At 34.6% G+C, this 13087-nt stretch overlaps 1 protein-coding gene across 1 annotated transcript; it reads right to left on the reverse strand.

Moving 5' to 3' along the window:
* Window positions 1-10077: 10077 nt before the first annotated feature.
* LOC109241551 lies at window positions 10078-12865 on the reverse strand. The gene is made up of 6 exons (XM_019408300.1): window positions 12520-12865; window positions 12042-12246; window positions 11573-11880; window positions 11346-11516; window positions 10664-11200; window positions 10078-10253 (listed from the first exon to the last, which is right to left on the reverse strand). The coding sequence occupies exons 1-6, from the start codon at window positions 12863-12865 to the stop codon at window positions 10078-10080; spliced, it is 1743 nt and encodes a 580-aa protein (XP_019263845.1).
* Window positions 12866-13087: the final 222 nt, after the last annotated feature.

Raw genomic sequence — 13087 nt, forward strand, 5'->3', positions numbered from 1 at the left:
TCCGTGTGAAAACTGTAGGAGTAGTTTCAACATCTGTTTGTGTCTGGACAATACTTCTTGATACCGACTGATCAGGTTTAGACTTATTTACATCATGAGTTGGCAGTTCATTTCCAGATTGATTTACATTACGTCTCCCTCCTTGTGTAATGGCAGCAATTAGATCAAGTTGAGAATCAGTATATTCAAAATCAGAATCCAAGTGAAGATCACCCCCGTGTTAACATGGAGCTTAAATTAGAAAATGCTAGTGAATAAACAAATATACAAAGTTAAGAAATTTAAAAAAGAAGAATGAAAAGTTATATATAGAAGACATTACCAGAAGGCAAATTCACATTACTGCCACCAACATCCACTTGACCAACACCATCAATCCGAGATGCTGAACACATAAAAGCATTATCAGCATCACTACTTAAATAAATAAAAAACTATCAAAAACCTCTCATTTACATACTAACTACAGAATTAGTAACATCAACATCGTACCTTGTGGAGCAGTATTAGACTCGGTAACAGCATCTGCTTGTGTCTGTGCAGGGATTCCTGATGACAGCGGAGCAGGACCCGACTTTTTAACATCATCAGATGACTGCTTATATGTTGCTTGTTGTGAAGTGGCGGTGATTTGATCAATTGCAGATGTAGTGGCGGTGATTTAGAATCCAAGCCAAGATCATGCTCATTTACGAAGGGGGCTGAAAAAAGATTTAAAAATAAGGTTTGGGAACGCACAAATACATAGAGTTAAATAAATAAAAAAAGAATAAAAAAATTACATATACAACATTTTACCAGAACGCAAATCATCATTAACTACGCCATGACTTGCTGTGACGTTCTTCACATTGACACCAGTGGCACCTCCATCTCGACCAACCCCACCAAAATCAGACACTAAACATATAAAAGTATAAGCAAGAATACTATTTTCAAAAAACAACAGCAAAAAAAAATCAAATCTGTGATTTACATACTAGAAGGCGCTTTGGGCGTGCTATCTCCAATAACCACAGGATTATTGCCAACGTGGCCCCTTTCAAACTGGTCATAATCATTATGCATCTCACGAAAGTCGGGATAATTATCCTGTTGCTTATGCTGAAAATGAGAAACTAACAATTTTATTATTATGTATATTACAAGAATACTATGTGCACTAAAAGTAAAGAATGGAATAGTATCCTATAAGCATATATTGCATCTTTGAACAATAAACTATAGCATTATGTTATATAAAAGATCAATACCGCTGAATTTCCCTCTGGTTTCATTGACTGCCTACCAATAGCAGCAAGCACCTCCTCAAACTTGGTCTCTACAAAAAGCTTCAAACCTTGTAACTCCTTCATTACCTCAGCATTGGTAGGTTGGGAATCACCTCCAGTACTTTCATGCATACTTTGTGTCTTTGGTAATTGAGTGCCAAAAGCCTGAAAACTATCGGGCTAACTGTCAATGCACTCAACTTCAATTTCAAAGTTTAGACCATGCACATCAAATAGTTGCTTCTCATCATCAGTTCGGGTGATGTTCTTTAGCTGCAATTATTAAGCACACTAGTTAGAAATAGAAATGATAATAAAGTATGGAAAGATAAAAGATCCTTATTACCATATGATACCAATATAGTATACATGTATACCAACAGAGTATATCACTGATCTGGGAATTGCTACAACTAACTGTGACTAAACTACTGTACCAAAAATATTAAAAGATGCAATAAAAGTATGAGAAAATTAAAAGTATAAGTAGCAATAAAACTATAAGTATAAGAAAAGATCCCTATTACCATACGATACCAATATGGTATACATGTATACCAACAGAGAATATCATTAATATGGGATATTGCTACAACTACCCATGACTAAAATACTGTAAAAAAAACATTAAAAGATGCAATGAAAGAATGAGAAAATTAAAAGTATAAGTAGCAATAAAAGTATAAGTAGCAGAAATGATCCCCATTACCATATGATACCAATATGGTATACATGTATACCAACAGAGAATATCATTGTTCTGAGATATTGCTACCAAAATATTAAGAGGGGCAATAAAACTATGAGAAAATTACCTACTCGCGTTGCAAGCTAGACATTCGCAAAGCAACTCGCTCATTCGGTATTTGACCCATGACTACCCAATTCAAAATTCGTGGAAGTTTGTTTCCAATATGATCAGCAAAGTGACCATCCAAACTTGGATAGCATTCATACAACCAAATCTGTAAAGCCAACGGGAAGCCACCGAGTCTATAAAAAGAAGGCTTATCTTGAAACTTGTTGGAACACGAGTCGATTGTAGCGTTATAAGCATCGGTACCCCAGGGATAATTATTAAGATCACCGCACTCAACCAAGTCAATGTAAGACCGCGAAATAACCTTTATTTTGAGTTGAGAAAGTAAGAAGCTGTTCACAAAATAAAGAACTGCTATCTTCAACGCATCATCATCTGTTTCCCATTTCTGCTTCATAAAACAGTCTGCTAGTTGGGCCAATATCATGGATGCAGTCCCAAAATTTTGAAGTCAACCTATTCTCTACTATGCTCTCTATACTTGTATCACCCTTACATTTCAGCCCAGTAACAAGTGCAAATTCACCCAAACCAAAGCGCAACCTAGAATCATTCACTACAAACCGCATCTCATTTTTCACCTCATGATGTACTTCTCTAATAAGCAAATGGTACATAACCCGAATCTGCACAATAACTGGCGGCAGATTCAAGAAATAGCCAAAGCATGTTTTCTTAAACAATCGAAGTTGCCTCTTTGATAAACTCTCTTTCAATTGACGAATAACATGGCAGTTGGTATGCCAATCAACCTTTGGTTTATAATCTAAGTCCATAGGCACAAGGAAATACCAACACTGCAAAACATGTTCATATAAAATAATTTCAGAAATAGAATTCACTTAAAAATGCAACTAAACCAACCAAAAATGTTACAACTACCATACGATACCAACACGGCATATAACTATACCAGCAGGGTATACAATTCTACTGGCTAATTTTCGGCAACTATAAATGATTATACTACTATTACATAACAGATAAGAATGAAGAGAAAAAGCAAAAAGGTATGCACCTATAAAGTATTTTCAAGATACTGTACGATACTACTATTATTACAGGAAAAACAAATAGCGAAAACAGCCAAAAAGAATCAGAAGCATATGATAGTATATAGCTATACTAACAGGGTAACTAGTTGTACGGGGTTGTTCCAACAACTGTCTATAACTATAAAAACTATCACATAACACACATACACTATGTCTATAGGCACAAGGGAATCTCAACATTTCAAAACATGATTATATAAATTATTAAGAAATAGAATTCACTTAAAAATAACACAACTGACTATAACTATAATATAATACAAAAGCATAACAGGAATCGAAAAATAACAATGTACTATACATTCAAAATCTCACAGATCATAATTTTAAGAAAATTACCTTCTTGGGTGCGACACCAATTTTTTCTTCTTTAACTGAGAAGCATCGCTACAATCAACATCTATTGGTTGAGTCTCTGTTTTAGGCACGGATTCACGTCGGCTTCCCCCTAACTCAGAATCCTCAACAACTTTACCTTTTCCCTTATCAGTCACAGGAACACCTTCTATGACTGGTTGAGAATTTGTGTCGGGTAATGAATGGTAGGGAGTTTCATCGACTGACGAAGCATTAATATTGTTGCCTTTTCCACCCTCTAATTCTACATTTTCAGTTGTGTTTTCAACATGACTACTACGAGGGTTAGGACTAAACAGAGACTGAGAATCAGAAAATAAGGAAAAACTAGGACCGGACATGGCTGAGGCAACGAATTCAGCAGCTAATTGTGTTGAAGAATGATGTTGTCCACGGCGCCACCATCTACGCGCACAATGCTTCCGACCCATAGAGAAAACAACAACCCATAGACATTGATTCACAAAAGTACAAAGAAAAACACAAAAATCCTATGATTTTGAAAACCCACTTTCACTAAAATGTACTTTCAGAAGCAAAAATTTCACCCAAAAATAGGTACTAGACGAAGAGATAGAACGGAATCGGAAGAAAAAAATTAAAAACTCGAATGTGGGTGAAATATGCATTCTCATGGGTTAGCTATGGAGATTTGGAAACTTTTCTCTAGTCTAGTGGTAACTGTTAAAGGACGAAGACAAGCGTGGGTAGCTTGGGCCGGGTGAAATAGGGTGGGTTGGATTCTTTAGTCTAGTGTAAAGAACGAAGATAAGGCTTTAAAGAAAATGGGTAGCTTGGGCGCGTGAAATATGTGTGCCGGGTAAATAAATTGGGCCGAATAGGTAGGAATAGTAAATAGTTTGGGCATGAGTATTTAAAGGTAAAGGAATTTTGACATTCCTATGCCACATAGGAAACCTTTTTACCCTCAATATTTAAGGTTTGACTTAATTACACTTAGTATACCAAATTACCATTTCTATACCATAATTAATTAAGGGTATAATTAATGAGATGTGTTTTACTCCTTAATTAAAGGATTTCCGTTTAATTCCAGTATGTCCACTCATCCCTTACTTTCTCTCTCCTAACCCCTCAGCCCCGTACCTACGTTCTTTTTACCCATACCCACGTTCTTTTTACCATTTTCCATCTTCTGAAACCACCCAATCTCCCTCTAAATTCACAGAAAATTGAAGAAACCCTTCAAACAAATTGGTTCCCCATTTTACTCCAGTTGAAGTTCATCAATGAAGAACAACAAAGCTTCGAAAAAGAGTCCTAAAAAATCAGCAGTAGCTGATATACCCTCCTTTGATTTGGGTGTTTTATCCCCACAATCACCCAAAAAGCAAGGCAAATCTCCACATGCAATTGCAGAGACTACTCATAGTTCCTCTCCCCGACAAATCAGAGTCGAGATGAGAACCAAACAAAAACATGATGTAGATGCTGGAGAAACTTCTACACCAGTCAAACAAGTCAAACGAAAGGAAAAAGAGATTTTTGTAGACGACGACTTTGTAGAAGAGGTCCCTAATCTTCGAACAGGAAAGAAAGCAAAGGTGTCTCCTGGTTCGAAAAATCTAAAAATGAAGAAACATTCAAAAAAACACCCTAAAATTGTTCGGAACCAATCATTGGCGAAGGTAAACATTTATTAGTTTCGTTTCTAATTTTTTAGTTTGGTTTAGGATGGTAAAATCAGTGTTCTACGTGTTTTAGACAAGTGTAGATTAATTGTCTTAATTTTGAAGATTATTTGTAGTTGTGATGTTCTGATTTTATAGTTTTAGATATTTTGTAGTTTTTTGTAGTTATACTATTAGGTAACTTGTACTATTTGAAGCAGAATTGTAGTTAGTTCTTTTGTTGCTGCCTTTTTGTAGAAAATGCTTTAAATTGTAGATATTATGTAATCATTTGTAGTTATGTTGTAGATAAAATGTAGATGAATTTATCCTTTTTTATGCATAATGTGAATTAATTTATTATTTATGCAGAATGGACAGTTTTTTGCCCCACATAATGTTGGTTATGGGGTGATTAGATTCCGCACTTTGTGTGATCCTAGCATTCCTAGCCAGATTAAAGAGCTTCTATCCTCAAATGGTTTGAATCTTTTCAAAAAGACGTGTTTTGGATACTTACTGTCTCTTCCCACCATATGCATGCAAAACCAAGCCATTCATCTTCTGATGAAGTATGAATTGACCAAATCCAATGAATCATATTTTTCTGTACAGTTAAAGGGTGAAACATTAAATTTTGGATTGCGTGAGTTTGCATTAATTACTGGTCTAAGATGTGTTACACAGGTTACTAATTTTGGTTATACTCCCATTTATGTTAGCAAAATAATGAGCAGTTATTTTCCTAACAAATTAAGAGTGGAGAAGTCTTATTTGAAACAGATCGTAACCACTAGATCCTGGGTAAACGATGAGGATGTGGTGAAGTTGTGCATCCTTTATCTTTTAGAATTTTTCATTTGTCCTTCGGAGAAAGATCATGTTTCTTTTGTATATCATTTTAGGTTCTATTTGGTAGAATCTGGGCAGTATGAGTCATACCCATGGAGTATTAAATTTTTCACCCAGATGATGGAATCTGTTACGCACAGACTAAATCCGTATGTACATTCTTATCTCATACGGGGATGCTCACTAGCATTGCAAGTATGGCTTTATGAGTGTTGCTCTACTATCAACACTGATCTAGCTACGAGGTGTTCTAACTCAATACCTCGCATACTAAGATGGTCAGCTACTAAGGGGCTGATTTGGTTAGCTGCCTTTGAAGAGAAGATGATAAAGCCTGAGTGGATAAAGGTATAGTTTCTTTTATTACGATTATACATTTACCTTCAACATATCTACAAGTATTCTACATTTTCTGCCTTGATCAAACTAATTTATTTTTCCTCATTCAGTTTACCAACATAGTTGAATCTGGAGAAGAGATTGGAGTGCTGATTTTGCCCGACAAAATTGAGTACAAAGTTCAAGAAGGTGAACAAACATCTAACGTTCCCAATGCTGATCCTCCTACGTTGGAACCCAAACAAACAGATGGAGAAGAGGACAAGGAGTCTATTGCTGAGAAGATCAGTAAATTAGAAAAAGGAATTGAGCAGGTAATACATATAAACTACAATATATCTACATTTATCTACAATATATCTACATTTCATAAACTGTCTACCAAATATCTATAAATTTGTAAATTCTGATATATATCTTTATATAATTGCATATGTTGCATTGTATGTTAGGACATATTATGAAGTTAACAACTTACTATATTGTAACTTGTAGGTTGATGGAAAGCTTGAAGATTTTAGGAAAGCTGTCTTTGTAGAACTCGATAGCCTTTGAGTGTTTATAAATGATTCTATGCAGACTGTTTTGCAAATGATAAACAGTAAAAATGTGCAAGATGATGCAAAAGTAAGATCTGACTTTTATTTTTATAGCAAAACAACTTATATATTTTTAAAATTTATACAAACTAACATAAAACATTCAGTTTGCTGGCAGTTCAACAAAAAACAATGACCAACAAAAAGACTTGAACAATGAGCATTTTCAGTTCAATATTGGGGAACAAGTGCAGGCCAGCACCACCAAAACAGGTATCTACAAAATACCTACAAAGTATCTACAATTTGTGTCAGTGAATATACAACATATCTACACTTATCCACAAATTATCTACAATTTTGATAGTTTATATGCTACAACTTTCAAGCCACCATTATCCAGTATTATTTACCATTTTTAATTATAAAACAGAACATGTTGAAGGTGCAGTTGGTCAAGAAAATCTTCCATCACATGGTGATTTATATACACATTTTCAAGTTGCAGCTGATGAAGACAAAGCAGGTATCGTACTGTCATTCAGAGATATTTTCTTGTTGTTTATAAATTTCAACATTCTTGTTAAGTAAGATATGAATTGTGTTACAGTGATGGAAGATATCAATGCACAGTCCAGGATTCACGGAGTGACAGTAGCAGCTCAGACCAAGCAGGTCATCGAGGAAGATGACAATGAAGGTGCAGATGCAGAGTATGTGGATCTAGGTGATTCAGAAGGATCAGGAGTTGAGAAGAATGGGGTCACACTAGATGATTTTGAGTTGCTTTGACAACTTATCCCAGTTGGTTATGTTTGGCGAGCCCATACAAGATGATGCAACACCTATGCATCCGGAGAGAACAAGGCATCCGAGAAAGTATGCCCGATCACCATTTATCCCTCTATACAGTTCTGGGGGCAGCAGCTCGGTTGGACCTAAAATTTTCTACCTAAAGCACCCTTTTACTACTGTTATTGGTGAAAATGTAGAACCGGATGTTTTAGAGAACTTCAGCAAGTGGTTATACCACTCTATTGACAAAGGTTCAAAGAGGTATGAATGCGTAATTTGACAATTGCAATTCAGCATTTATCTTTTACATATCTAATTCAATCTAGAATTTTTTTTGTCATTTATTAGTTGTCACAGGAGGAAGGCTCTGTTTTCCATAAAGGATAACAAAATCAAGCCTTGGTTAGACCTTGGAGTGGAAAGGTTGATAAGAAGGAATGGTTCTATTCCCTGGCTCACCCCGGTCAAGTCCTTAATGACTCGGTAAGTATCAAGGAGTCTATTTCCAATATATGATTTGTAGATATCTTGTCTTCTGTTTTGTAGTTTAATTGTATTTATTTTATAGATATCTATAATATATGAAGATGACTTGTAGTATAAATTGTATATATGATGTAGACATAATTCTAAATGTTGTTTTGTAGTTTAAATTGTAGAACTGTTCTTGGACATCTTTTTATATTTTTTGTTTCTGTTTTGTAGTTAATTGTGGTTATAATATAGTTATATGTAGATTATTTGAAGTTGACTTGCTATTTATATGCCAACTATTTTTGGTTGCAGCACATTAATATTTTAATGTATTACTTGAGGAAAAGAGGCAAGTATGGCCCCAATAACACGACCAGGTTTACCACAACGGATTGTGTGTTCAAGACCAGGATAGAACAAATTTATGAAAAGTTCATAAATTCACCTCCAGAAAAGAGGTATTCTGTTGTTAAACCCCAAGATGTTGTTGCAGAATATATTTTGGGGTATAGACTACTTGCCAATGTTGCATGGGATGAAGTTTACTATGTGATCATGCCCGTCAATATTGTAGAAAAATTCCATTGGGTGTTGGTTGTTTTCGACATTGCAGACAGGCAACTTTATGCATATGATTTCATGGTCTCTTCACACAACCATCAAGCTGTTGAATCCTGTGTTGATAAGTTTTCTGTTATTATCCCTTTGTATTTGTCATGCACTGGTTTCTATGGGAAGCGTAAAGACATTAACTTCAAGACTACAAAGGCATACATCGAAAAACCAGTTACCGACCCTCTTAACATTCAGTGGCTCGTTGGAGAGATTCCACAGCAAAAAGAAGGGTCATTGTAAAAAATCTATTCTCTCTTTCTATGCATTTAATTCTTTTTTTATTTCTAATCATTTGGTAAATATTTTTTAAATTTTGTATTTTGCAGCGATTGTGGTGGTATTTGTTGCTGCCTTTGCTGAGTATGTTAGCCTTGGAGATTTGTCAATTCCCGCAGAAGACCTTTCTGATATTGAGCAACATCGTAGACGCTATGGAGCACTCCTATGGGACTATGCTACAAAGAAGCAGGAAGATGGGTCAATCAGTGAAAGTGAAGTTACAGGCAGACTAGCAAGGAGGAAGGGCGCACCTGCATTGAATGAGAAAACAAGAGTACAGAGAAAGAAGAAGTAGTGTCATGTATATGTAATTTAGTTGATACTAGTTTGTAGGATAAGTATAGTACACAACTTTCTGAACAATTCCTTTGTATTTTTATTGTAGCAGACCTTTTTTTTTGTTAATTTCTATCCAGTTTAGTAGTTCACTTGAAAATAACTTGGTGGTTTTACCTCCAGTTGTTTAATATTTATAGCACTTGTTTTTCATTATCTTAAACGTAGTTATTATGTTGTCAGAATACAAATTATTTACAAAAAAAACTTCAAATTATCTACAATCTGGAAACACTAAATGTTGAGATTCTATATAATTTATAGTTGAATATGTATATAATTTGTAGGGATCTACCTCCAGTTGTATTTAATTTCTGTATAAAACTGCCATTTCAAGTTAAATTAATTTTTTTAAACTTGTAGTTATATTGTAGATAATGAATATTAACTGCTATGTACAGAATGTAAAAAATGGAGGTAGATGCTTGACACAATACAGAAAAATATGTTAACAAACACAGAAACAAATTGAAGTTAACTACATTATGATCTTTAAAAACTTAAACGATTACACACAAAATTCTGTTAACTTGAACACACTAACAATTGTTTTGAAATACTATTCTAACTACATGATATTTATTTATTTTTGGGAGCATTCTTGCAAGATCTTTTTTTATGTCCTTCACCTCCACAGTTTCCACATGAAACCTTGTACTTCTTTAACTTTAATTCATCATATGTTTTGTATCTTTCCTTTTGAGGTCTTCCTGGCTACTTTTTCTCTCCCGTAGGTGGATTTACTACTTCATCAGATATATGTTGTGCCACATTCCATTTGCTTTCATCAGGAAGGGGATTTATTGGTATTTCATATGTACACAGTAGGCTCTCCCTTGTGTAATACGGAGAGCAATAGTTTTCATATCCTTCATTCCTGTCTCTTAAAGCTGCCAAAGCATGCGCACATGGAAGTTCATCAAGTTAGAACTGGCCACAAGTACATTTCTTGCTTTCAAGACATATAATGTACCGCTTCACACCATCTATCACAGTACGGATATGATCTGTTGAAGCCCTCACCTATAATTACATAACAAACAGAAAGAAAAATATTTACAATCATAAAAATATATTATCTACAATTTATCTACAACTTATCTACAATTTATCTACAAATGTTCTACCATCTACAAATTAACTACAACTTGTCTACAATTTATCTACAATCTGGAAACACTGTATATTAAAATATTATTTTTCTGCACCAAATAAATAGATCTTACCCTAAGTTTCTGAGGTAATGTACTGTTTTTCTCCAATTCTTTGTTGAATTTGTACCCAAGGTATGTGAAAGTACCCTTTGCCTTCAACAACTTCTCTTTCGTCCAACGTTCAAGAAGTGTCCTCATATACTCTAATAGGTCAAATATTGGCAGCTCTCTTGCATATTTTGTTACAGCATTCAATGACTCTGCAATATTTGATGTCATAGTCCAAGTTCTATTCACCGTTTCATGTACTCTTGACCACCTATGATAGCCAATATCATAGAGGTATGATTTAACACGAGGGTCTATCTCTTCAATCTTCGACATCCTTTCATTAAATTCATCCAAAGTGTATGACCCTGCTGTAGCAAAGTACAATTCATTTAATTGTAGATGACCCTTCTTGAACATTGCCCTTATATTTGTCCAAATATGCCACACGCAAGAGTAGTGTGGCACGCCCGGATAGACAATTGATGTTGCCTTCAGAATACTCTCATTCCTATCTGAAACAACACACATTGAAGTTCTTTCACCATATGCTTGCTTGAATTGCTCAAAAAACCACTTCCACGATGCGTCGTTTTCCGAATCAACCACAGCATATGCCAAAGGCAATATTATACCTACATTATTAGTAAAAAAATAATTAACTGGCAGTTTTGAAAATACATATAAAAATACAAATACATATAAACTAAAATATATCTACAAAGTATCTACAATGTATCTACAATTTATAAACTGCCTACAAAATAACTACAATTTTACCTGCTGCATCCAGTGTGCTTGCTGTCAGCATAATTCCCCTGTAGGCTGTCTTTAAGAATGTCCCATCAACCACTACTACTGGTCTACAATATTCCCAACCACTTATTGATGTACAAAGAGCAACAAATGCATATAAGAAGCATTCATCTGTTGTCTTCTTCAATTTAACAACTGGACCAGGATATACAAATATTTTGGTAATTTGTTGTAGGAGTCAGCCGGATGACCTCTCAATAACTGTAAAGCCTTTTCCTTTGCCCTCCATGCTTGCATGTAGCTTAGGTTCACTCCGTGTTGGGACAACATGTCAGTTTGTATGTCCTTTGCTGTGTAAACTGTCTTAGGATCACAATACTTTGGCATGACCATGCTACCAACTACAACTGCAGTACGTTTGCGTTGTATGAATGTATCGTCCATTAAGGTGCATGTGTGTTGTCGGTTGAAGCTCCTGATCTTGAACATTGCAGAATCATTAATTGATGTTGCCTTGAAGTGCCAATTACAGTTTTCTGCAACGCATATAAGCCAATAGCTACAAAAAAATATATTTATAATACAGGTTATCAATGTAGATTTAACAAAAGGACTGTTTTAACATAAAGTAACACACTATACAATATAACTACTTTTCATCTACATATCACAAGGAAAATACCGTTTATAAAGGTCTTTTCACAATTAATATCTTCATACCTTCTGTGGCTAGATCTTTTAACCCTGAATTGGAACTTGTGTATGACAGAATAGTGCCTCATTGCAGTTGCAATTGTTTGCTTGTCTTGATACACTTGTCCTTCTTCGATAATACTTTGTGTATCTTCAGTTATTATTTCACTTTGATATTTCTCTATGACGGGAGAGGCTGGCATATCAAGTAATTGTATTGTCCCAGACAAACCTGCATGAAAATAAAGATAAACAGTATCATTACAATTTTGTAGAATCTTTGTAGATAAATTGTAGATGATTAGAAAATTTTGTAGTCAATTTTTTTTCAACATGAATTGTAGCTTAATTGTAGTATAAATGTAGTAATTTTGTTGATAAGCATGAAAACAATATTACTTTATACATCCTAAAATTGATTTGTAGTTTATTTGTAGATAAATGTAGGAATTTTGTAGATATTATCGTAAAATTAGACTTCCATAGAATTTGAAACATAACAAACCTGCACTTGTGTTCTCATTTGTAATAGCCAATTCCATATTGAAATCTCGTACACTTATGAGTAATGGATACGATCCTAAATTTTTATTCTCCTTTTTTGTCTCCATATACACACTAACCCCCATATTGTTCCTAATCTCCATTGGAGGACAATTCTCATTCACAATGTATTTGATTTCTCCAATTTTTTTCGAAGTATCAATCATTAATTGCTCTGCAATTGTAGAAATCAACATACTGTAACTTGCATCCTCATCGAGCACAATGCCATCAACTTGAAAATCTCTAAATCTGCCATAGCTATCCCAATTGCCATTAAAATGTAGCATGATTGGGATTTTGGACATGATTCCGTATCGTTGCTGAGGTATTCTTCAATATTTTGTCGCTTTTTTGATTTTTTGGATTGAGAAAAAAAGACGAAGAACAGAGAATCGGCAGAATTGAGTTCTACAATTTGACTTGAATTTGTTGAATATTTTGTCGCTTTTTTGATTAGTGCATTGAGGAAAAAAGTCGACAAACTGAGATTTGTAGAACTGATTTCTACAATTTGAAATTGAGCTTCT

This window comes from Nicotiana attenuata, unplaced genomic scaffold (assembly GCF_001879085.1).
Source record: "Nicotiana attenuata strain UT unplaced genomic scaffold, NIATTr2, whole genome shotgun sequence".
Taxonomy (NCBI): Eukaryota; Viridiplantae; Streptophyta; class Magnoliopsida; order Solanales; family Solanaceae; genus Nicotiana; species Nicotiana attenuata.

What these genes read in the sequence shown, in the direction of transcription:
- LOC109241551 (XM_019408300.1), bottom strand. Translation starts at nt 12,865, where the DNA reads ATGTCCAAAATCCCAATCATGCTACATTTTAATGGCAATTGGGATAGC. An exon ending in AAATGAGAACACAAGTGCAG is followed by an intron (nt 12,247 to 12,519) that starts GTTTGTTATGTT and finishes ATTTTCATGCAG; the next exon opens with GTTTGTCTGGGACAATACAA. An exon ending in AAGCACACTGGATGCAGCAG is followed by an intron (nt 11,201 to 11,345) that starts GTAAAATTGTAG and finishes CTAATAATGTAG; the next exon opens with GTATAATATTGCCTTTGGCA.